Here is a 26,324-nt window from a genome sequence, read left to right on the forward strand (position 1 = left end):
AGTGAAAACCACATTCCTATTCGGTCAATCCGGTTTTTAAATTAGTGTAAATAAAGGAACACTACAGAAATACAAACTTAACAATAACATATAATGCTTACATGCGCACAAATCGTATGTTGGACATTCAGTGAAACATTAAAAAATTAATTTCATAGAATCTTTAATTTATCGAGTTCTGCAGATATTGCAGGCAGTTGACTGATCATTAACTCATCAAATAAATTGAATTCTGCAGTTTTTGGCGTTAGAAAGATGGGACAGTTTACTGATGTGAATACAGCTCGATTGGTCTATTCTGTTTACTTCCATAGTCTTCTATTGTTTGTTATTGTGGGAAAATGCTGTAAATGTTCGTTGTATGTTTGAGCTCTATGAGAGGACTATTAGAGCAATTTATAAAATGTGACCAAGAGACTCGCTTCGGGAAAAACAAGCAACAATGTTTAGAACTGGCCAGTTAGAAACATTGCTAATGAAAACCTTTTTGAATTTAAATTTTAGAACTCTTTGGTAATTAGCAGTAAAGTACGATTAGGTAAATCGTACTTTACTGCTAATTACATTCATTTGTCATTTGTTTTTGTGAATTGCTGGCAAATCTAAAACTCTTGTTACACGTGAAAATGAACCTAACGCGAGAAAATTTTCGGTCAATGATTTATTATGACATTCGTTGTGGGCTTACTCAACATCAAAGCAATGATAGGCTGCGATTAGCATTTCTTAATGAAGCCCTATCTCGTGCCACTATTTACAATTGGTTTAACGAGTTTAAGCGTGGACGTAGCAATCTCAATGATGATCCGCGTGAGGGACGTCCTTTAACAGCGACTACTGAAGATAACATCAGTGCTGTGTGACGCATGATAGAAGAAAATGAGAGAGTGACCTATCAGCAGATACGGGCAAGCCTAGGCATTGGTATGAGACAAGTTCAAAAAAAATAACACGAAAATTTAGGCGTCAGGAATCTTTGTACCAGATGGATTCCCCATACTTTAACCGACGACCAGAAACACCTTTGCATGGACGGGTGTCGCCAAATGTTAGATAAGTTCAACGGCGGTGAGTCAAATGCTGTATTAGTCATCGTCACAGGTGATGAAAGCTGGATATATTGCTACGAACCCGAAACCAAAAGACAATCAGCTCAGTGGGTGTTTCCATTCGAGGATCGGCCAAATAAGGTAAAGAAAGGTAGAAGTCACGGAAAAACGATGATTGCCTTATTCTTTGTCGGAAAGGTCATTTCGCGACAGTTGTGCTAGAAGATGGAAGGACAGTCACTGCAGACTGGTATGTCAATTGCTGTTTGCCTGTTGTGTTGGAAAAAAATTGACAGCAGTGCCCCCGAAGCAGGATCCTCCTTTACCACGACAATGCTTTAGCGCACTCCGCAGACTGTTGAATATTTGTTATGGCAGGTGTCGAGATAAGGAGTCATCCGCCATACAGTCCTGACCTGGCGCCCTGCGACTTTTATTTATTCCCAAGAACAAAAGATAAAATTCGAGGTATTCGCTTTTAGAGCCTGAAGATGCGGTGACAGCGTACGAAAATGCCATAGAAGACACCCCTAAGGAAGAATGTGCCCACTGATTTTCTCAGTGGTTCCATCGAATGCGACAATGTGTAGAGAGGAACGGAGATTATTTCGAAAAACAAAAAAAGTATTGGCATTTGTCTACATTAAGCCGTTTTTCATTTTCTAAACATTATTTATTCAGTGTTACCTAGGTCTATGTCAGAAAAAACATTACTGACTTCAAATAAATTTGTTATTTATAATCATTCAGTTTACCTGAAGAAAGAATGAAGTGTACGTGCCGTCTTAAGCTAGGGTTAAGGGCTCCTTCATAGGTCTAGGTATTCAATTTCACAATAAAATACCACACAAAATACTAGGATTCACGGAGCAGAAATTCATGAAATATATTATTAAAGCTTCTTTGACAAAGAAAGCTCACCTACTAGTAGTAGATATATAGATGATAAATTGGAATGAATTACATGCATTACATGGTTCTTATCTGGCTCTTCTGTGGTCACCCAAAATTGTATGGTATAATATTAAGTAGGCTAAGCAATTTTGCTATAATAATATGATTTAAAACATCGACTGGGAGTTTCTTATCAGTTCATCTCCCCGTGTCAAAGCCCCTTTATGAAATCATGTAGCTTCATGATGTTTACCAAGAGTTGTTGTTTTTTAGTTATTAACCGACTTCAAAAAGGAGTAGAATCTCAATTCGATCGGTTTTTTTTTACGTATGCACACCGATTACTCTGAGATTTATGATCCGATTTACTTAATTCTTCTTTTATGATCGATGCGGAATAGATGCCTTTTGGTGCCACAAAAATTTAAATTTAATTTTATTATTAACTGACACTCAAAAGTAAAAAAAACTACGATTGAAAAAACCGACTTCAAAACCTGAAAAGTATCAAATAACTAAAAATTTAATTTAATACACCTCTTATGCAAACCTTTACCTTTAATATTAATAAAATACTATTATTTGTATGTGCTACATATTGATAGCTTTGAAGTCAATGCCAAGCCAAATGTAATAGTAGGTACATACACTCGCCACGCGTGACTTTGAGCGGGATAGCTTCGTCTAGAACAAAAGAAACCAAGCGGACAGACACGCGTGGCCAGACAAACTTTATAATTACAGTAAGTAAGCTGTTTATAATATTAAGTTTTATTTTGTTTAGGGCTTGGCACCGACTTAAAACCTATCAATATGTATAAATAATAGTATTTTATTAATAAGGTAAAAATTTGCTTAAGTTATATTATACTTCTCAGATTTTGAAGTCGGTTTTTGTAATCGTAGTTTTTTTTATAACTATTCCATCGTTTTTAGTCACTCTGTCTAATCCTATTATTAATTTACGACAAAATATAATTTATAAGTTTTATATTGCGAATCATTAGTTACATTTAAAACAGGTTATTTTATTAAATTTATGACCAACCTTAGATAAATTTCGAGCGAATAAACAAATATTTTTGCAAACCAAAAGAATATAATTGTAATAAGACTTATTTTTCCAATTTATTGAATAACGAAGAGTACCATGAATAATAATACTTACTCATGGCTGATTGTAATGTCAATGACATAATAAAACTTTTACAATTGAATATTTAATAGGATAGTTGAGAAAACAAGTCACTATCATATGTTTTATTTTAAATAAGTCATTAAATTCAAAAGCACTGCTAATAAACTTTAATGTGGTTATAGTTCCTTTATCATAAATTACTTTTACACAAACAATTCGACACGTGTTTGGCCTCTACACGAGGCATCCTCAGGACGTGTTGTCTCGCCAAAATGTCTCGTGCCAGATTTATGGATTTCCGCAAAGCAACGCCTACTTCAATAAATTTTCATAAATTACTTTCTTTATGAGACCACACTATTGGAAATGGAGCAACCACCCCCAGTCTATTTAACTAATAAATTTTCTGTCTTAGAAATATGAAAAAATCTGAGAAATAAAAAAAATAAAATCCTATTTTTAGCATCAATTTGTATATTATCTTTGAAATTGGACCTAATTTTAGTTGACTTGGTAACAGTGACAAAATGTAAAAAAAAGGATAACACTATTATAATATGATACCTTTTACCTTACTTGTTCCGTACTGTGATTTGTTTTAATCTTACTTTTCAGAATAACAATGGTTTACAATATATTCACTTGGTTGAAAGCTCAGTTTTTCTGTAAGTTGTTCAGCCGATGTTGCTATATGTTGCAAAATTTGAATTCGATGTTTGATAACTGGATGGAAGTGATTTGTGTATAGAAGGCGATTGCTGGCCCATGCGTCATGCTCGTGAACGGGCGCTACTTGTGGTGGCAGGATGATCCTGTTGCCAGAAAGTCTGCTGCATACTTTTAAAATTATATTTTTTATAATCGCTTATAAAATACTTTTATTTATTTACATTGATGCATCTACTCTTAACTCAATAACTCTTGTTTTAATGTTTAATTAACATTTTAATTTTTATCACTTAGGTACTCGTATACGCCGTTGAGTATTTGAAGTTTGAGTATTTTTGTTGCGTCACTTTACATATATTGTAACTGAAATGCATTGTAATAAGATGAAGATGTAAATTTTCATTAAAAAAGAGTGGCAATGAGTTTCTTGCCACTTCTTCTAATTAAAGAAGGGATTACTTCTCGAAGTGGCGGTAAATATAAAAAAGAAATCTTTTGACAATTATAAGTGTGTCCTTGACCCTAGGGTCCAACCTTTCGTAAAGCAGTTAACGTCCTTACTTTTTTTTAATTACTTAATTTATGTCCACGAGATAACATTCAAGCGAATTTACATATCAATGGAATTTAATGGAAATAAGACTTATTTTTCCAATATATTAATGGATAAGACACAGTAACATGATTAATAATATTAACTGATGCCTGATTGTCAATGTTAATGCCGGTTTTATCTGAAATTTTAATTAATTTCGATGTATTGATGACATGTGTCAGTAGAAGTATGTAGTAAGTAGTTTTGACTACTTACTAATGAAAGAGGGTGAAAGAACGATTGGCAAATAACGGGTAAAGACAGAGACGCGTGGAAAAAGTTGGAGGAGGCCTTCACCCGAGGAGGGGTTCATATCCAGATAAATAAATAACCCATACAAATAAGTAACACGTACTAACATATAGATATTAAGAAAAATATAAACTAACACTAAATAACAACATTTGAAATGTACATATATAAAGGATATGAAATAAAAAAGGCTTTATTATTATTATTATTATTATTATTACTAATGAAAGATGACCGATGGATCTTTCAAATTCAAATATTTTTATTAAAAATAGGATGTGACATCACTTATTGAAAGTAAAAAAACTACCACCCATTCCAAAATTAATGCCTCAGACCTGAGAAGAATGGGCGCAACAAACTCAGCGGGCTTTTTTTCATCGAATAAATATGTTTACAAAGTAATATTGTACAATTAAACTTATTATTTAATAGCCTGAGGGCGGTCACTCTATTCCAAAACTGTGGTATCATTAAGAGTCATTTATGTTATAGTAACCTTTACCACGCAAACGTTTTTTACCAATTCTTTTGAATAACGTTATACTTTTGTTTTGAACATTTTCTGAGATCTTTTTGTAAAAGCATATACATCGCCCCACAAAAGACTTACTAACTCGACTTAGCCGAGTACTAAGCATCATAAGTTTATGTCTGTTCCTGGTGTTAACATTATGGTTATGACAGTTTCTGGCAATATAATAATCTATTTACTAAACAAAATGCCACAAACAGATGAAAATTGGTCTACTGGAAACCCAAGGGGTAGCAACTTATTCAGGTCAACACAAAAGGTTGTGGCGTTTTCATAATTTAATATGTTACTTGAGTTTGATTTGTCTTAAGATATCGAAACAGATCAAAGTATTTGATTCAATGACGTGATTAAAAAAAAATTACATCTGTTATTGATTACGAACAAGCCGCTTCGACTTTCACATTTCTCATCCCTGTTCTTACTATTGTAACTCGATTGCAATTGTTGATACCAGAATCAGAATATTAAATATCACATTTATTTTATACTTTTGATAAAACTATTTAATTATTGAAAATTGTATTTGAAATAATAATAATAAAATTTGTTTTCCTATATAGGTAGGATAGGATGTAGGTTAATTTAAAATTTGTTGAGTAATTGAATAGAAAAGTTACGATGATATTAAAAAGTACATTACAAATATAAAAAAAAATATTTTAATAACTGTATGGGAGTTTGATAACTCACGTTATCTTAACCATTTCATGGGCAAACAAATTTGTTTCTCAAAATGAAACTGAATTGGCCATAACAGATCCATAACGAATAATTTGTTCAACAAAAAGTCGATTCCACCGCTTCAGGGTAATTATTGTTAATTCTAGCAAGATGAGCTGCATATATAATATTATCACTCGTATCGAAATTTGATAATTATTGGCGGAAGCAATGGTTCTTTTAAAATATTCATAAAATCTGTTTGATCTGGAGTCGACTTTCAACTTTATTATTTATTTTATCTTGTGTAGCTAATAGTACTTTCACAAGATCTCACATAATTCTCGATGGAAAACAAAAGCATATAGTAAGGTATCTGACCACAACTGGCAAAAAGCTTCGGTAGTGCGACCGACTTTTAAAGAAGTGAGTGGACTTCGTCGAAGTTAGGACGTACCGTTGATATTTCACACATACCTTGATAATATGGCGCAAAAATATATATTATTTTTGGTGAGTTAAATATAAATATTATTTGAGTTAAATTTAGTATAGTTTAACAACAAATTTTTGAATTATCAAAATTAACAGCATATTAGATCTACAATGTTTTATAAATAGACTAACTTTACTTATTTAATATAATTTAAATTTCTTTTTGCTACTATATTGAGCCTTTTATTATTATTTTTCTTCCAAGCAAATTTCTTTAGACTTGTTTGTACATTAATTAGATGTAAACATACAAATACATTTTATGAAAATACGCAATATAGATAATTCGAAATACTATTGCTAGAGAGATGTGTTCTCCCAATTTTTTTGTTGCAACAAACCTCAAATAGATTTTACAAACATATTATAAATTTAACACGAAGTTTTATTTAATTAATATTAATTTATAGCCTTACAGCCTATGATCGTTTTATTAAAATTCTGAGAAACTTTCTCTTCGATACGAAAATAATTGATATCTATTATAATTCACTGAATTGTTTTTTTAGTCCATTTTTTTTAATGCCATACCGCTTGTTGCAGAAAGCATCTTTAAAGTTAATGTTTCATTAAGGGTACATCACGTGCTATCATTGACTGTCAAAATTTAAAAGAAAGTGACGGAATTATATTTATGAAAAATTATCTTTAATGATGCTTTCTAGAACTGGCAGAATTTATTAATCATTAGTTTTTAATAGACGGCAAGTAACATGTTGTGTAAAATTTGGCATTTGATATTAACCCGGATGAGATTGCTAGCAAGAACTCTTAAGCTCTTCGAGACATTTAAAAGTCGATTACAATTACTTCATAAATTAAACGTGCAAAAGAATTAAAGCAAGGTCAATATTTCAAGTATTAGCCAATTATGTTTAGAGCATTTGCATACATTGCTTCATCGATAGAACTTTAGCTGCACAATTTTCTCTTAATAGTCTCTTCTCGTAAATGTCTTACCTTAATAACTTTTTAAACAATCAACATTTTTCTTGATATGAATCAAGTTCTCCAATTGGGAGGCTCCTTTGCACAGGATGCCAACTAGATTATGGGTACCACAACGGCGCCTATTTCTGCCGTGAAGCAGAAATATGAAAACATTACTGTGTTTCGGTCTGAAGGGCACCGTAGCTAGTGAATTTCCTGGGCAAATGAGACTTAACATCTTATGTCTTAAGGTGACGAGCGCAATTATTGTAGTGCCGCTCAGAATTTTCGGGTTTTTCAAGAATCCTGAGTGGCACTGCATTGTAATGAGCAGGACATATCAATTACCACCAGCTGAACGTCCTGTTCGTCTCGTCCCTTATTTTCATAAGAAAAGTTTAAGTAGTGTACTAAACAACTTTGGAAATTGTAGTTTTTTTTTTTTCAAATTATTTTTGTGTGCCATTGATTTTTTACCTTATCCGTCTTAATAGAGGCTTTTACTTTTACTTTAGAATAAAAAAAAAATAAAAATAATTTGAATTAGAGTTATGATTATAATATCATTTGCAAAGCAATTGAAGACAGGTCCATCATCATCACCTTTATCGTAAATGATCATCTAAATCGTAAGTTAATAGTTACTGGCACACGGTCCAAATTTCAATTTTCTCTGACGCATTATATACAACCTATTTAACATTTATTTACCTAATATTTTATAAGTACTTAATCAAAAATATAAAATCATAATAGATTTTAAATCAACTTAACGAAGTATTTTCCTACAAAAAAATAATGAACGATATTATTCTAAAAGCGTTAGCTAAATTAGATATTCGGAAAATATTTTATGAACACATATTATTGACTCCAATCAAGATATATATAAACACGTAAAACCAAGTTCATTAACCTTAGCTTTAGTCAGAATTATATTAGCACCATCTTGTTCAAAAACTTAGGTGAATATATTTTCTTGAGCCTTTGTTTGACTTACTCGATTGTAAACAAGTTTTGTTATTTTTTTTTAAAGTGATAACACTCACATCTGGGACTAATTCCCTAAACAAATTAATTTTTGTAATTAAATCCCAGAAGTGAGGGTTATCACTTAAAAAAAAAATAACAAATTGATTAGATTTGAAAGAGTCAATCAAGTCAATTTCCTAATATACAAATTGGGGTTGAGAAGGTTATCAACTGTAAGGTAGATCCTGTACATGAAGCCATAACCTGAGAATTGAACAAAGACATATATACAAGATTTATGAACTCGAACAGTTGGCTCAGTGGAAGAGCGCGCGCACGGACCGCGAGAGGTCGCGGGTTCGAGAATTTTGTTTTCAAATTAATTAGTTTAATTTGCATTACTTATATACTGTTATTTTATTCGAATTCCTTTGTGTTTATGTGTATGTACATTGTTTAACTTACCAGATATTACCATAACATTATACGATAACATGTTATTGTTATTTCTTATTTATGTTTCGAGAAAACCACGGTTAAAGAGGTTTAAAGAGGTTAGTGTGTTTGTGTGACAACTTTTCTACTTATTAGTATTAATATTCACTTATTTATCCGTAATTAACATGATTATATGAATCATTAATAGGCATAGGATTGACAGCTTTCTCGAAACCATAAATCAATGGCTACCCATCAGTATACTCAACCATCGTACTTTGACTGCCAACATTTTATATATAAAATTCTCTTGTGCCGGTGTTTGTTACCAAACTCCTACGAAACGGCTTAACAAACATGTTTGAAAATTTGTGTGTATATCGGGTAGTTCTGATAATCGGCCAAAATCTATTTTTCATACCCCTAAATGATAAGGGTCACCCCTGAATATATATTTTTTATTTTTTTTGACATTTTTTTTTGTTTTATTATGATTCAGCATTAAAAAATACATACAACTTAAAATTTTCACACATCTACGATCAACACCTATTTTGGTATCGCGATTTTATTATTATTCTATTCCATCCACAGATATGCAATAGAGTTGCAAGATGGCAATCGGATATAATGATTATTGTAGTACCTACGTTATATCTAGTAAGTCTGAGAATCCGTCGTCATCGATATTTTATAACCCAAAAATTTTAATGATTGAATTATTTTATTACTTTATATGGCAATACAACGTTTGCTGGTTCAGCTTAGTATATTTATATTAAAGAGCAGATGCCATTGTCTTAGTCCGGTATATTTTCTATGAAATGAGTTTTAACTTTTTTGCACACAAGCTTACAATAATATCAGCGATTTGCGAGTGAAATTCCCATCCATGCCAACCATACAACTCGTAGTATTGCCAGAGCGAAAGAAAAAAAATATATATATAAGTTGTATCAAAATTCATGTTAAGTAAAAAAACACTTTTATTTGAATATTATAAACTCACAATTCAATTGATTTGTTATTAATTTTTTAAAACGCATGGTTAGTACCTTCCACTACATTATACAAGAAACTCTTATTACCGTGGTCATCGGTTATTTTTCTCAGCCATCAACTTGATTATCTCCGCCCATTAAATTATCAATAATGCGCTCAAGATCAAGTTTTTATCATCAAATTCTCTAAGATTCATAAATTAAAAGCAAAACATGGAATGCTCTCTACAGAGCCCTTAAGATAATCATTAGTTCATTGACCATACGGAATTTATAAATTTTGCCATATAATTTAACGAAGTCCTCCGCCGCGTCTGTCTGCTCGCGATGAAGTCAAAAACTACTGCACAGATATTCATGCTCATTTCACTAATGGATAGCGTTTTTTTATATATATTTGTATACATTAACGATATTAATTGTTGGAGGTGTCGAAAAAAAAAATAAGCCGTCTGGGAGCTGTCACCGAAACCGCTGTCTCAACCCGAGATTTAATAAAATAATATGTGGTGGAATTATTGTGTATCTTATAAATAGGTAGGTCTACAGAAAAGTTTGTGATGGCATATGTCTATCTCATAGATAACATACTATATCCAATCCTATATATATTTTAATACTTAAAAAAATTGGAAAAAATAAAGCAGTAATGTAAAAGCTGTTTACACCAATATGAATTCAGAATTTTTGAACTAATCTTACTCACTACATATTATAAAATCCTTCAGAAATACTTTTGAGATTAATTTCTAAGGCAATGCAATTCTAAGGCGACCGTATAATGCATAATTCTGATACTGACTTCGAATGAACTATGTTTTATAAATGACAAATAAAAGATTATTTATGACAGTTGACATCCAGAAAACATTAGACTAACAAAGCATACAAACAGAACTTAAAAATACAATATAATCCCCGCGCTTTCAGAGTGGGACAAGCCGCCATCTTGATGACATCAGGTGTAGTCATTTACTCTATAAATCAACATACACTAATCAAAAGTAACCCTTGCAAAGTGCTGACTGTCAGCTAGCGTCACTAATATGACACAACTACCTCCCTTTACTTGACTTCTAATGACATGTTAAAGTCAAATTGACAAACCATTTTCTCTACTCTAATGCAGATAAAATGTTCGAATTAAAGTTAAATAATTCAAAATGTCTGTTGGCCAATGTTTGTGCCTTTGATTTTTGCAATAACAAATAAAAAAAAACTATCATATTTATAATTATAGTCAACCAGATAGGTAGCACCGTTTTCATAAAAAATTAGAGCTTACTTCTTTAAACAATAAACAAACACAAAACAATGTTTTATGTACCCAAATTTTTCAATAAAAATGTAATCGAGTTAAGAAATATTATTTATAAATGTAATAACTTAACTAAAGTACCTGGAGGACCGAGCCTTGCTCGGATTTTTAAGAAGGTACAAAACTTGAACGAAAAAAACTAATAGGACATCTGGATTCGAACCGGGGTCTGTTGATTTCCTGATCAACCAATGTCCCATCTGAGCTATTATAGTCTTGTATATAGTGGAGAAATATACCTTTGTATTCTAATGTTATTGTAGCTGTTACTTATTAAAACACGGATAATCTACATTTTTTTAAATTGAAACCTAGCTAGATCGATTTCTCAACCCCGAAACTTCCTGTAGGTATACTAAATTTCTATTTTTAGATTATGTATATATTTATACAAAAATTGCTCGTTTAAAGATATAAGATACTATTGGGAATCCGCAGCCTCATAGTTTAAAACCTGTGCTTTGATTCTATTAAATGATTAAATTATTTTTTTAATGTTAATACAATTTTATATTACTCAGTGGAAAAAAATACAGACTAGCTCAAAATTATTTGTAATATATTATAATATAAATAAATTATAAAAAATAAGTCATAACTGAATCAATTAGCATTAAATGTATTGTTGCAATCTACGACCTTATAAGACGGCCTTAAGTATAGATAAACTAGTTCATTTAATTTATATTAGTCGTATCTTGTAGGTTCCACTAAAACCTTCTATTTATTTATAGGTTTGTAAACAGTTATAACTATTCCGTGTAGTTCACATAAAAGAAACTGACTGTTAAATTGAAATTTACTTTCTATATCTTTATTGCCACTTTCATCCATCACTTTTTGTTGAACAACACTGGTTCACATCCAATTCTTATGTCCAGCTCTCCATGACCTAGCTATGACCTTTACTCACTATGCATATTTGCAAATCTTAAAATATTTTTATAATAATTATATATAATTATCCAAATGTTGTGAGTTATATTGAGTGTTAATTTCGGTATGATTTGTCTTTTAATCAATTCGACACGTGTTTCGCCATTACACGAGGCATTCACAGGAGAAGTTGACTCGCTAAAATTCGGCACTAGACTCTCGCCAGTGAGACACACAAGAAAACTCACAATATTTGGATGTTTATTACATATTGGTTTAAACTGATTGATCCTATCGTATGATAAAACAAAATGTGGAACACTGAATCGTTTTTGTTAATTCTCCCGTGGTAATTAATATAATAATGAAGATAATAAAAATGATAAGGTTTGAAATTCATTTATTCATGCCATTTCCATTGGATGTTCTTCATTAAATTCCCTTTGCTTATTCTTCATTTAGCACAAACTTGAGTTATATATTTTTAAGAAATACCGTTTTAAAGCGATTTTTTGTATAAATCGCGATTTTCATTTTCATTTAGGACTTTGTGCGAAAGCGAATAATATAGGTTTTCTATTTTAAGCGGAATTCCTTTTTTTTTTACAAAATTAAAAGCAGCTTCTCTCTTTATAACTTAAACTATCCGTGAGTAAGCTCATGTCAAAATTAGATCGTCGTTTAGAGAGAACGAACGTAATAAAAGATAGAAAAAATGTTAAAAATTGCTTGCTTGTAATATTTTGCTGTTATTTTAATATGAAAACAGGCCTATTTATTTGTAGGTTCATTTAAGGTATAGATTATTATCAATATTATTGTAACGGTTAGTATAAAATACTTATTATACTCAATTTATAAATGAAAATTAAAATATTTTTTTAAATAATAAAATAAACACCACTCTTGTTATAATATACCAAATATTGGCGGAATATCGGAAAAATATCTTGCACAGTCAGTGAACTCTGTCATGAAACCCACTATCTTATTGCGAGCCGAACGGTACATTGTACAAACATAACATTCTTTGGTGAGCGTGGTTCTGAATACAATATACCTTGATTATAATTTTAAAAGGCAATATTTTTATCATACTACATAAGAAGTTAGATTTGCCATTAGATTTTCTATTAAATATTACCTACATATGAAATGGATAGTAAAGAATCAACAAGTTTCATTAACTAACGGTTATTAAAAGAAACCCACTTTTTAGACGAGTTCTTAGAGTTTTTTACCAGTGGGAGGCTCCTTTGCACCGGATGCCGGCTAGATTATGGATACCACAACGGCGCCTCTTTCTGCCGTGAAGCAGTAATGTATACTATTAACATTATTGAAGGGCGCCGTAGCTAGTGAAATTATTGGGCAAATGAGACATAACATCTTGTATCTCAAGGTTACGAGCTCAATTGTAGTGCCGCTCAGAATTTTTGGGTTTTTCAAGAATCCTGAGCGGCACTGCATTCTAATGGGTAGGGCGTATCAATTACCATCAGCTGAACGTCCTGCCCGTCTCATCCCTTATTTTCATAAAAAAAAAGACGAAATATCATAAAATCTGTTAAACTTGGCATATATTTAGTTAGCATAATACTTCTGTTAGAAATAAGCATAAATATAAAATATAGACTTATTTTATATTTATGCTTATTTTTAGTTTAGATGATATAGAAATGACATCAAAAAGAATTCTAAAGGAATCAATTTTGAGAAAATAAATGCCTTTTATGCCTTTTAATAAACTACAATTTAGCACCTTAGCACCACCACAACCACAGAATATCTAGATATTTTAGCGCAGTAATAGCGCAGATGAGACGGTAGTGATAATATTATGTCTCTCACTATCGGGGACAACTAAACATTGGTCTGAAGTGGGTAGGTTTATTATTTCTACATGAACCTTAAGTGTATTGATATTCATATTTTTTTAACCGACTTCAAAAAGGAGGAGGTTCGCAATTCGATCGGTATTTTTTATGTATGTACACCGATCACTCTGAGATTTATGATCCGATTTACGTAATTTTTCTTAAGTTCGATGCGGAATAGATGCCATTTGGTGCCACAAAAATTTAAATTTAATTTTATTATTAACTGACACTCAAAAGTAAAAAAAACTAAGATTGAAAAAACCGACTTCAAAACCTGAAAAGTATCAAATAACTAAAAATTTAATTTAATACACCTCTTATGCAAACCTTTACCTTTAATGTTATTAAGAAATACTATTATTTGTATGTGCTATATATTGATAACTTTGAAGTCGGTGCCCAGCCAAATATAATAGTAGGTACCTACACTCGCCACGCGTGGCTTTGAGCGGGATAGCTTCGTCTAGAACCAAACAACCCAAGCGGACAGACACGCGTGGCCGGTCAAGCTTAATAATAATTACAGTAAGTAATCTGTTTATAATATTAAGTTTTATTTTGTTTAGGGCCTGGCAACGACTTAAAATCTATCAATAGGTAGCACATATAAATAATAGTAAGTATATTATTAATAATAAAGGTAATGGTTTGGATAAGAAGGTTTTTTAAACATAGTTGGTTTTTTAATTGTGTTTTTATCAAATGTAAAAATAAATTCATCGCTTGTCTATTAGCAAGTAATGTAATTAGGTATCTGAATAAATCTTTAATAAACGTTAATCGAATTTTTGTCCACAAGGTTGGAAATATGTAAGGTAATTGATTCAGGCAAGAAGTCTTTCTCAAACCGCGCAGCTGTAGAATGCTTGTTGGACAATGATGCGGATGAAATTTCGAATTTTGTTTTTTGATAAAAATTTTAAAACGACGTGTCTGTTAATAAAAAGTAATAGTTTACTTTTACAAAATTAATTGTAATTTTTTTTAATATAAAACTCATGTTCGCTTCCGTTTATCATAGAGTCAAAGTCAAAAAAACTTTATTCAAATGGGTCAAAATTAAGCGCTTTTTAATCTACAATATAAACATTTCTTTTTTTGAATTTGCCATATGTTCGGAAAAAGTTGAGCTCGTGAGAAGAACGTACAAGAAACTCAACGGTCACTCTTTACAAGTAATATAATATTTTGCAATGGCTGTAATATAAAAATCACATTAGTTTGTAAGGTGCTGCCATCCAATATATGAATTGTATTCAAAGTTAAAAGCGTCTTAAATATCAAATATTTCATAAAAAGTAATAAAGAATAAACTATATAATTAATATAAATTATCGTATATTGAATGCATCAACATTAAGAGCTTGAATTAATTGCTTGTGTTAGGATGCCTTGTGAACATGATGGTCGTGATTACTGTCATAATTAGTAATCGCATCCAACAAAAACAATCTGTGCCTTACCACATGGTAAAACAAGATTCAAAGGTCATATAAATCATAGGACACCCATTTTTCAAGCTTTCTTATTTTGCCAATTTGATGCAAAAGCATCATATTGTGGAGTTATTAATTCTTCAAAAATGACGCCAATTCATTGGTATTTTAATGCGAAGCGGCTTCTACTATCACAATAAACATATATTTGTTATTTATCTTAGTGGCTGGTCTTGCTGGGGTCCGTTGTCAAGGTGAATTTTCTGACGATGCAGCAATGTAGTATTTTGCTTACTGGGGCTAGCAGGGTATGTGACAATCTCGATAAGTGTATCAAATCGTTTACTCAAATTGCAATGCACCTTTTACAATTACTGGCAGCTATTTCAGCGTGGGAATCCTGCCAGTATACTTGGTACACTTCCCCGTAATGATTTTAATCATAGTAGTGTACATATTATAAAATGGCGCCGCTTCCGCTGTCTTTTCGCTTCAATCTTTGAACTATTCCATGGATTTTAATGCAGTTTTCAGCAATAGATTAATATGTATAATGAATAATGCTCTATACATAAAGACGAATCACGTCGTATTAAAACAAAGCCGAACTATGGAACATGACACAAATTACATCTTAATAAGCGTCGACTGCTATCTATCTATTATACATTGCCTCATTTACTCAAGTTGCTTAAAATGTTCTCGGTCACTAAGCAGCAATGTAAACATTTATTCAGCTTAGATTTGATACGGACAGTGACAGTTGACACACGTCTAAGGAGAAAAGTGTGCTTACATTGTCTTTAAGCACACTTTTGCTGTTCCGCTATCAGACAGCGAATGATATATCCTTATATGTGTTACTAGGCAAATGAGACTTAAGATCTTATGTCACAAGGAGACGAGCGCAAATGTAGTGCCGCTCAGTATTTTTGGGTTTTTCAAGAATCCTGAGCGACACTGCATTGTAATGGGCAAGGCGTATCAATTACCATCAGCTGAAAGTCCTTTCCGTCTCATCCCTTATTGTTATAAAAAAATATAACGTTATCGGGTATAATACTTATAAATTAAAGTACATAAAAGCTAAAAATTCAACTTTAACCGGATTAGCTAAGCAACCATTACCATAAGTTATAAGAAAAGTTTTCTGTGAATAAATTATCGAACATCAAAAAAAAACTTATAAGTACAATAAATTTAATTAAAAAACTCTCTCCAAATAACCCAATAGTATGTGGTGTAGATACACAATTATTATCAACGGCAATACTTTAAGGTATGTAGACAATGTTCTAGAAAATACTAGTTCAATCAGGAGTCATACTTCATCCTTGACATATAAAAATAACACAATTCAAGGTAACAGACCAGATTCATTTCAAGCATAACTACATTATCGTTAATCTAAACAAATCAGTATTTAAACACACTGACGTTAAAATTCTGACATAATATTATCTTTATATAATATATAATTTTTCTGTACGTGTGTTGACAGTTAACTCCTCCTACATGGCTGGACCGATTTTGGTGATTTTTTGTGTGTTCCAGTGAATTTGAGAATGGTTTAGATCCTCAATTCTGTCCATATATAAATCTCCTTCCCGTGTGTATGTTAGTAAAACCAATAGCAAATAGCCAGGTTTTCCCAGTTTCCTGGATTCCCCCCCCCACAAACCTCATGTATTAGTTTTTAAGCATAATAAAGTTTTATCCCTCAATACGTAGATAGGGTTGTAGAAATAAGTTTTCTGATACCTACATATATAAGGCTTAATTGTAAATTGCTTTAATAAGTAGATTTAAGTAATTTTGTAAAATGTATTTAATACCAAATATAGAAATCTTGAATTTGAATTTTTTTTTTGTGTATGTTAGTAAACTCCTAACGACTGGACCGATTTTTCAAATTTAAGATGTGTGTACAGGACAACGTCTGTCGAGTCCGCTAGTATGTGTATATAATTACATAAGTCTGTGGAATAATCTATAGGATATAATAGTCCTATACCTTGTTTTTTTTCTAAAGAAATAAATTATTTGTGTTCTGCTAACAATACCGAAGTAAATAGTAGTTTTAGGAGAATTTCGAATAGGTCGCATAAAAGGCATAAAGGCATAAAAGGCATTTATTTTCTCAAAATCATTCCTTTAGAATTCTTTTTGATGTAATTTCTAATATACTAGACACTACTACCGCTTCGGAAACAAATGGCGCTCTTGGAGAGAAGAAGCGACGCAAGAAACTCTCCTAGCATTCTTTTTTATGGCGCTCACTTTATTGTAATATACAATATTGTACTGTCATTGGTATTGCTATTGCATATTATAACTAGCTTAATTATTTTCATTTTATTTATTGTCTATACAATGTTATTGCATAATTTTTATATTATAATACTAAATATAATACTAGTGGACTCGACGCACGTTGTCCTGTCCGAATCAAAATACCTTTATTATGATTTTGGCGAAGTGTACGGAGTCACCAAAGATCTTATGATTCCTGTAAAAGAGTTTCGGGAGAGGTTATAATTATTTACACAATTCGTCCAATTTTTGGGTTACATGAAAGCGTTACTGGTGATGCTTTGATTTACCTAGGACATCCATTCTGACCTCCCACTGGTAAATCCGAGGATAATCACCTCGGATTTACCAGTGGGAGGCTCCTTTGCACAGGAAGCCGGCTGTGGCAACTATAAAGTAGATGCTGTAGATGAAGCCATAACCTAAGAGTTGAACAAAGCATACATGATTTTATGACGATACGTCACTCGAACGGTTAACTCAGTTGGAAGAGCTCTCGCACGGAACGCGAGAGGTCGTGGGTTCGAGTCCCGCATCGGTCATAAAAATTTGTTTTCAAATATAAATAATTAATTTCGTATGCGTATTTGGTAATAATAATATCTAAGAATAATAAATAATAAAGAAAATTAATATCAAGATCGTGTATATTTGGTTCACTGTTTAAACACAAGATAAAAGTAACGGGGCTTTGTGACCGCTATGTTAAAGTTTTGGTTATTCTAAAACTGTTTAAGGATATCAGTAGGTGGAAGTAAACAAGAAACTGCTTCTTATAGATAACGGGGATAACCATAAATTATAGACTATAAAATAGTCATTAAAGTTTACTTATTGGTATAGGAAGCTATAGGAAGCAAGCTGCTTTGTTTTTGGTAATACCTGCTTGTTTATGTTTAATGTTGATATACAAACTCGTTTGACATAGAAACAAATTTATAAGAATACCGCTCGAACAAAAAAATTTATATAATTATTCATAACATCACAAAGATGACATGTACATACATAATATAAAAGCCCCTAATTAAATAAAGAAAAAAAAATAATAACGCCTGTAAAATTGAATACGAATTTTGCCTTATACATTAATTTGCATTAAAGGCATAAAAGGCATTTATTTTCTCAAAATTGATTCCTTTAGAATTCTTTTTGATGTCATTTGTAATATACTAGATACTACTACCACTTAGGAAACAAATGGCACTCTGAGAGAGAGAAGAAGCGGCGCGAGAAACTCTTCCAGCATTCTTTTTTTGTGCTCTCTGTAATAAAATATTATATTGTATATTAAAAATATTGTACTGTCATTAGTCCCAGGCTGTCGGATCACTTAGATATTCAGCTGTAGAGGATTTACGACAGAGCCATTTTTTAATACAACATCTAAATTTATTTATAGATAATGCCTGAACAGTGGCTGGGACTTGATTTTAAAAGTGTATACATTTACCCTTAAAGCTATTATGTATCTTATGAAGCCTACAAGAAGTAGTTACAAGCAATCAATTATTGAAATATATAGAATATGTAAAATTAGTACGTAATAGTAGAATAAATGAAGTAGGAATGAGTGAAGATACATTTAGAATTAATTTGAGAGATAGATAAAGGAACAGCCTAATAAGAAAGCTATGATTTAAAAATAATACAATTATTGAGAAGTAAATAATAAATTTAAATTTAACATGTGTTGAGAAATTAGAACAATTATTGTTAAAACGGTTATGGTATAGTTCCCTTTAGCATGTTAGGTTAGGAATGCAATGACTTTCTAAATCATAGTATACCTTGTGAATAGAACGAACGCCGTAAGGTTATTTAATTAATAAATCTTATTTAAATAAAATAATTGTATTTTAAATAAAAGAGGCCTTTTGGGTTTCTTGCCTGGTCTTCTTCGGTTTAAGGCCTTTTCAAATGTGTTAAAGATTTTGTTTAAAATTGAGTTTAATGTGTTTTTGAGGTAAAGGTCTATAATATATGTCTACCCATCCGAAAGACAGGCTGATTATTGCTACATATTGAAAATGTGAAGAAATTAGGTACATAGAAAGACTATATATAATATTATATTTTAGAAAGCATAACATAGAGATGGTCGTTAAATGAATAAACGTTTTTATTAACAGTTTTATATTCGTTAACGAATTAACTGTTTTTCTTCAACGAAAAAACCCGTTGAACATAATAAATGAAGAAATTGAATGGCAGCATATACTTTATGAAAAAGCCTTAAAAATAACCCTTTTTTAATATCTTACACCACACATTCTCAATTGTTTTTTCTGTGTAAAATGCATTACATAAGTGTTTTAAATAAAGACAAATCATAGTTGATGTAGATATGAACCCAATTATTGTTATTGGTATTTCATTAAAACAGGCGTTAGCACTTTATCTTAATCATAACATTATTAGATTAAATATATAAATATTTATACTAGGATATGAATATTTTAAGTATAATAAAATAATGATGTATATTAACAGAAAAACACAAACAGCAACTTCTTCGAAAACAAATTATATTCTCTATATTATTTTTAGGTTAGTTGCATGTAAAATTATATGTTTTATTAAAAACAGAGCAATAAAAAAATGCACCATTTGTTTCCGAAGCGGTAGTAGTATCTAGTATATTAGAAATGACATCAAGAAGAATTCTAAAGGAATAAATTTGAGAAAATAAGTGCCTTTTATGCCTTTTAAATACCACCAAACATGCGTTATATCACTCAAAACGAGGTATCTAAAAAGTGAATAATAAATTTTTTTCTACAACAGTTTTATTTAACACACGTGAGTTTATCTCAACCAAGTCTCTTTCGCCGGAACGTGCTGTAAAAAACATTGTTTTAAAAAAAATGTGTTTTCCATTGCCAATTGAATTGTACCTACAAATATGGCTTTTGTTTTCAGATAACTGCAGCTCTTCTACAGTTAGAAGTTTCTTCTCGACCAGCCACTAATGAGTAAGTTCCGAAAGAAAATTTGACAATCTAGGCAATATAAACACCTATTAATATAATTTTTTAGGTTTTTAATTTTTGGTAAAGCAAAACAAGCGTGTATTTCTAGTTATTTATGCAACCGTTGTGTAATAAGGGTATTAAATCACGAATGTAGGTTTATCACACGAGGCGAAGCCGAGATTAGTGTTACATGAGTGTTTTAATGCCTAATAATCAATAGTGGCATACAAGACTTTATCTACACCCATAATATGAATCCTCTAAAAGATTCTGAAACAGTAAACTTACTGCTTACATTAAAACAGACAGTCCTAGTAGTAACCTAACAATATATCATGCGACGTTCTACTAACGCGTGTGAAAGCGCGTAAACGAAAATGTTCTTTTGTTGACATTCATATAGATACCACGAATCGAGCAATAAGAACTAATATATATAATAATAAAAAACAAAGGAGTGTTATTAAGAAATTCAGTACAACATTACATCATCCGTTTGGATGATGTACTGGTTATTAGGACATTGGATGTTTTAATGTTGGCAATAAGGTAACTATTTCAGAATCTTTAATAGAGGATTTAAAGCATGGATGTAGATAAAATAAATAATAAACTAACGATCTGTACAGTAATAAATGAATCCATTTTTTATATCGGTTATTTGACGTGACTAATACATACACTGCTTTAAATAGAAGGAAGGTGCACATATTAAACTAACAAATAAAACCTAATCAAGTTTGGAGCTGTATAAAAACTTTAATATTTTGTAGTTCGGGTTCAGGTATGCTATTGTACAATTATTTGCTTCTAGTTTTGCTGTAAATTGATTAATTAGTCTAATATTATGACGTTATTAATACAACTCCATTTTTCAGGTCGACACAAACTGTAGATATAATACCAAATGAAACTGTAGAATTAAATGTTGCAGACAAAGAACGGTCAATTTTTTATGAGCCGGAAATTAATGATAAAGTAGAAAGTCAATCAGCTCGAGACATTGTTAATAAAATCAAAGTTATAAATGACGGGCTTAAAAAGCCATATAGGCCTCAAATTAATTTTAATAACCCACAATCTGGAGAAGTTGTTGCAATAGATGGAGAAAATTTAAAAAAAATTCTAGATGCGATAGCTCTGGGTAAATTACAAAGCAAAAGTGAGAGCGTTAGTCAATATGAAAGTAATATAATACAACAAAAAGAGGAAGAAAAATTTAAGCGTTTTTTGGATTCCAGAGCATTAAGAGCAGAAGCTAATATAAATTCAGCCATGATGCCCACGATGCCTATCCCTTACATTACGTCTATGCCAGTGGTTGTTATGCCTCATAACTTAGATGGCTATAACCGACACTATACAGTGAACAATAATTTGAAATATAATACCAATAATGAAATCTATCAAACACGTCAGGAGCCCAGCTTTCCAAGTTTTACATCATTTCTACAGTGGCCATTTGCAAGCGTCTTTCCATTTATAATAAAAGATCCATTTTTAACATTCTCCCAGGGTGGTGGCTTTAATAATTTATTTGAATATGGACAGAATGCTGATGTTTGTACAAGAAAACAGAAATCTGAAAGGGATGAAGATGAAAATGAAAATGAAAACAGTATATTTTTAACACCTAGTGATGGAACTATGAACACAAGGCGTGCTCGAGGTCTACGCAAGCGTAACATTCCTAATGGATCACCTAGTCAGAAATTAGAAAGTGGTAAAAAGGCTAAAAAAGTATATGTAACCAGACCTGTATCTACAAAGAAAACAACTAAAAAGCCTTACATTGTTGAGGAAGTGGAAGAAGTAAAAAATGAAGATGTGGAAGGAGATTTAAAATTTCCCTTTGGTGGATTCTCATTTTTTGGAGATAAAAGACCTGTTGCTCCCAGCCCAGGGTTTTTCATTAATAGATTACGAGTAAGAAAAGGTGGTGTTGCCATTGCTGGACCTGGTGGTGTAGCAACAGCGGGCAGAGGAGGAACAGCCATTGTTGGAGCCGGTGGGTTAGCTTACACACAACCTGGTGGTTTAGCTGTGGCTGGACCTTCAGCTAGGGTTGTAGCGCTATCATCTGATGTAGATCTTAATTCATTTGTTTCGAGACTTCAAAAAGACCAAAACGAATCAATTCCTATTGCAAAACAACCTATTAGAGAAGGAAAATTAGTTGCAACTGGACCTGTAGTTTATTATCATCCTATCGAACAAACATGATCCTTTTCTTTTCTTTTATAAGTTTTAGTTCACTAATATTTTAATTTTTTGGTAAATAGATCGAATGGGCCAGAAGAAAGCAGTCTAATTCCAAAGCCGGAATACTACAAATTCGATGAAAATGGTTTCTTAAAAACAGAAGACGAAGACAAAGATTCCGAATATCATCTTTATTTGAGTCCCTCAGCTCTAGCTGTTAGTGGACTCAAAGGTACAGCTGTCGCTAACCCTATATCACAAGTTGTTGTACGTCGTGGACAAACAGTCAGTATTGCTTACAAACCGAAGGCAACTGCAATTGTTGGCGCAGGAGGTATTGCCCATGCGCAGTCGGATCTCTATATTTATGAATATAAGCCCCCCATGGATAATAATGATGAACAAACAATTGGATGATAATTTGAAAGAAAATGTTGACCTACTCTTGACATTGTTTTTCAATATTTATTTTACAGTTCAATGTTTGTAATAATTTAAAGTACTAAATTATTAAAAAGATACAACGTAGTCACAGTGTTTCATTTTATATTTATTAAGACAAGTAGTCACATAACCAAAACGTTACTTATTTTTATGTCGAACTAAAAACTAGTCTAGTTATACATAATATTATAATGTATTTTTTTTTGTAACATTAAATAAACAATTAAACTCACAGGGTGAGGGACTAAAATAAAATTAGCAAAATATTATTTTTTTCCAAATTAAAGTAAACTGCGGTGTAAGTAAAAATGGGGATAGAACATTTTCAGAATATGGATATAATTATGTTGCTCCTTTCAAAAGGAAATTTGTTGCACATACAACAATTTTTGTAAATTTTATGCTTCAGTTCAATATCACAAGTGTAGCAAGTGAGTGTGGGAGTTGGTGAAAATAATAAAAAGCCAATTTATCAAAAAATATATAATTAATTATTTTATTTCGATGGAGAAAATAAAGGCTTAAGATGTCAATGTGGCTGAAAACACAAAGGTCTTTTTTCCTAATTATTTTTTGGGTGAACTAAGAATTTTTTCCTGTTAATTATTTAAGTTTTTTACTTGATGAGAGAAATAGTTAAATACTTAAACAAAAAAAATACGTATTTCAAAGAATCATTAATACAATAATAATTGAACAAAGTTGTCAAGATCATGATATGTGAGATAAAAAAAATATCACAAAATATTCCTTTTCAAATTAGATAAAGTAAAAGTAATGAGAATATGAACATGAACAAGATTATACCTAAATAACGGTATTTTAATTAATACGTCATGTAGGTACAGTGAGTATAATACTCTATTTATCTAAATGGTTTAAGTTCTTTCTAAAAAAAATGAACACTTATTAATGAAACCGAAAGCTAGCGATTGTGGAGAAAATAAATATATTAATTATATATTTATTTATGATGAAATAGTTTTATTTTCTTAATTGTAGTGATTCAACTCAATATCTTCCATTTTATGGTGGAGCCAAAGGCCAATATCTAGAAATTAAGAAGGATATAAAAGGATCAATATTGAGTGAGAAAATAGTACCAGAAGACATGATTAGCAATGAGAATATCATCAAAAACAGTGAAGGGAATATTCAGTCAAAAGTACTGGCCGCAAATTTACAAAATCTTAAAACTTATTCTACGAATCTCATTAAATTGCATAACTTGGGAAGAAAACTAGGATTTTTAGGTAACACTGAAAAATCAAGATTTAAAAGCCAACTGATGTCACTTAGTGAGGCTGCATCAAATGCTATTAAAATCATTGATGAAATAGGAGATGATGTTGATTCACTTTTCAAGCAAACTAATCCAGCTACTTCCCAAATTAAAAACTACGACGATGACGTAAGTGTTGAAATGTTTTTTCTTTTTATAAATAATAAGCCTTTTCTATCAGTACACATGTCATATAAACCTTGAAAATACGTTTCCAAAACCTCTTTTGCACTATGGACATAAACTTGCATAAATTTAGATTGAAAGGAGGATGGCGAGAATGGACCCACATAATTTAAAAATTAAGGAAGCATCGAACAAGTACAAGTTTATATTTATTATAAACTTAAGTTTATACGATGTTTATACAAGAGTTATTGAGGCGCTAAGATATGGGAGTCAAAAGAAATAAATTATTATAATTTATTAAAAAAATAAGTCATCTTGCACTAACGGAACGTTTTGCGCAATTGATATCTACATTTTTTCATATGACAGTCATTTTTTATATGGACGTTTTGATACCATCAAATACCTATTCAATCGGTAATTCCGTAGTAAATCAAAATAAGATTATTATTGTTTTTTGATACTAAAATCCGTAGGTTAGTTTCGAAAAGTATCAGTAGGTAAATAGTAAAAGATTCGATAAGAATGAATTGTGAATCCTCAATTATAAGCTGCTGGCCAACCTTCCACATATATATTATATTATCTTTTAGCAGACAGTAATTAGGCATAGACATAAGATACAAATGATTGATTGAACAATAGGTATTGATTAATAATTTTAGGTTTTTTCTTACATTTAGATATATCATTTTTCTTCCACTATTTTAGACTTACATACGATTTGCTTTTTTCTTAGTTTTGTTACGTTCTACAATAATCAATAAGTTTCCATTATGTACGCCATTTCTTTCAGTGGGTCCCAAAACACATGCATTCTCGCCATCCTCCTTTGAGTTGGTAGCATTTCCTTTTTACTAGTAAGGATAGATAGAAATAAATTTGTCATTGAACGTAGATTTTAAGTCTATTACGCTTTGTAATAACTAATTATATTCTGATCACTTTGTTATAATTTAATGTGTATGCCAATATTTTTTTTTATATTTCAGCTCATAATAGTACGATCTCGAAATCCAGGCCATATAAGAGAAAGAATATGAAATAAATAAGAACTCAGGATCTTGAAGATCTATTTGTTTATACATTTTATTAAATTAATTACAGGTTGGAGAAGAAGGTGTAAGCGTTGGTGCCGATGAACCCCAACAAGACTATATTATGGATGGTGCTAATATTGCAGAAGCAAAACCAATCGGTGCGTTATCATAATAAAACCTTAATATTATACAAGATTGCAAGCATGCCGATAAGTCTGTTAAATTCATAATCGTTTACAAAATCTTTTTAAATCAAGTTGGTATTTATTAAAGCGCATATACTGACATACTTAATTTAAATTTAGAATAATATATAAGTCTTCTTTTACTAACTATAGGTCTAGCAGTCGTTGGAGAAAATGGATTGGCAGCATCTCGACCAATAGCAAATGCAGTAGCTTCCACCGGTGTAGCTATAGCTCAACCTATCGCAACAGCCATTGCTGGTATTGACCCTTCTTTACTAGGAATTAATTTTCCAGAAAACTACAATCAACAAAGTGGTAGAACCAATAAAGAAAGATTGTATAAGTCCATTAATATTGCTTCTTAATTAAACTGTGACGTCAAAATCTAATGATTGCAATATTATTTCCTAAAGGTCTAACCTGAAACAGCTTTTTAAAATGTGATGTTACTGTAGTAAAAATTAAAAATATATTTGGAATTTAATTCCTCTTAAACTAATATTATTTGGAAATAAACTTGTAAAATAATATTGTGTTTTGAATCCTCGATTTTAGAGGGCTCTTTATATAAATTTATATATTTGTTTTTAAAAATAACATATGACATGAG

General features: G+C 31.1%; 1 protein-coding gene across 1 annotated transcript; it reads left to right on the top strand.

The window, feature by feature from the left end:
• The first annotated feature begins 6,185 nt into the window (after positions 1-6,185).
• Positions 6,186-26,242, top strand: LOC126964953 (uncharacterized). Its single transcript, XM_050808302.1, has 7 exons — positions 6,186-6,308; positions 20,377-20,429; positions 21,308-22,649; positions 22,710-22,978; positions 24,078-24,486; positions 25,594-25,684; positions 25,865-26,242. Exons 1-7 carry the CDS (start codon positions 6,282-6,284, stop codon positions 26,077-26,079), a joined length of 2,406 nt encoding a protein of 801 aa, XP_050664259.1. The 5' UTR covers positions 6,186-6,281; the 3' UTR covers positions 26,080-26,242.
• Positions 26,243-26,324: the final 82 nt, after the last annotated feature.

The sequence above is a fragment of the Leptidea sinapis genome, chromosome 1 (assembly GCF_905404315.1).
Source record: "Leptidea sinapis chromosome 1, ilLepSina1.1, whole genome shotgun sequence".
Classification (NCBI taxonomy): Eukaryota; Metazoa; Arthropoda; class Insecta; order Lepidoptera; family Pieridae; genus Leptidea; species Leptidea sinapis.

Excerpts from the sequence above, each read along its gene's own strand:
- LOC126964953 (XM_050808302.1), top strand. The coding sequence starts at position 6,282 with ATGGCGCAAAAATATATATTATTTTTG. Across the intron at positions 20,430-21,307 it reads TCTCGACCAGCCACTAATGA|GTCGACACAAACTGTAGATA; the intron begins GTAAGTTCCGAA and ends TCCATTTTTCAG. Across the intron at positions 22,979-24,077 it reads GCAGGAGGTATTGCCCATGC|TGATTCAACTCAATATCTTC; the intron begins GCAGTCGGATCT and ends TCTTAATTGTAG.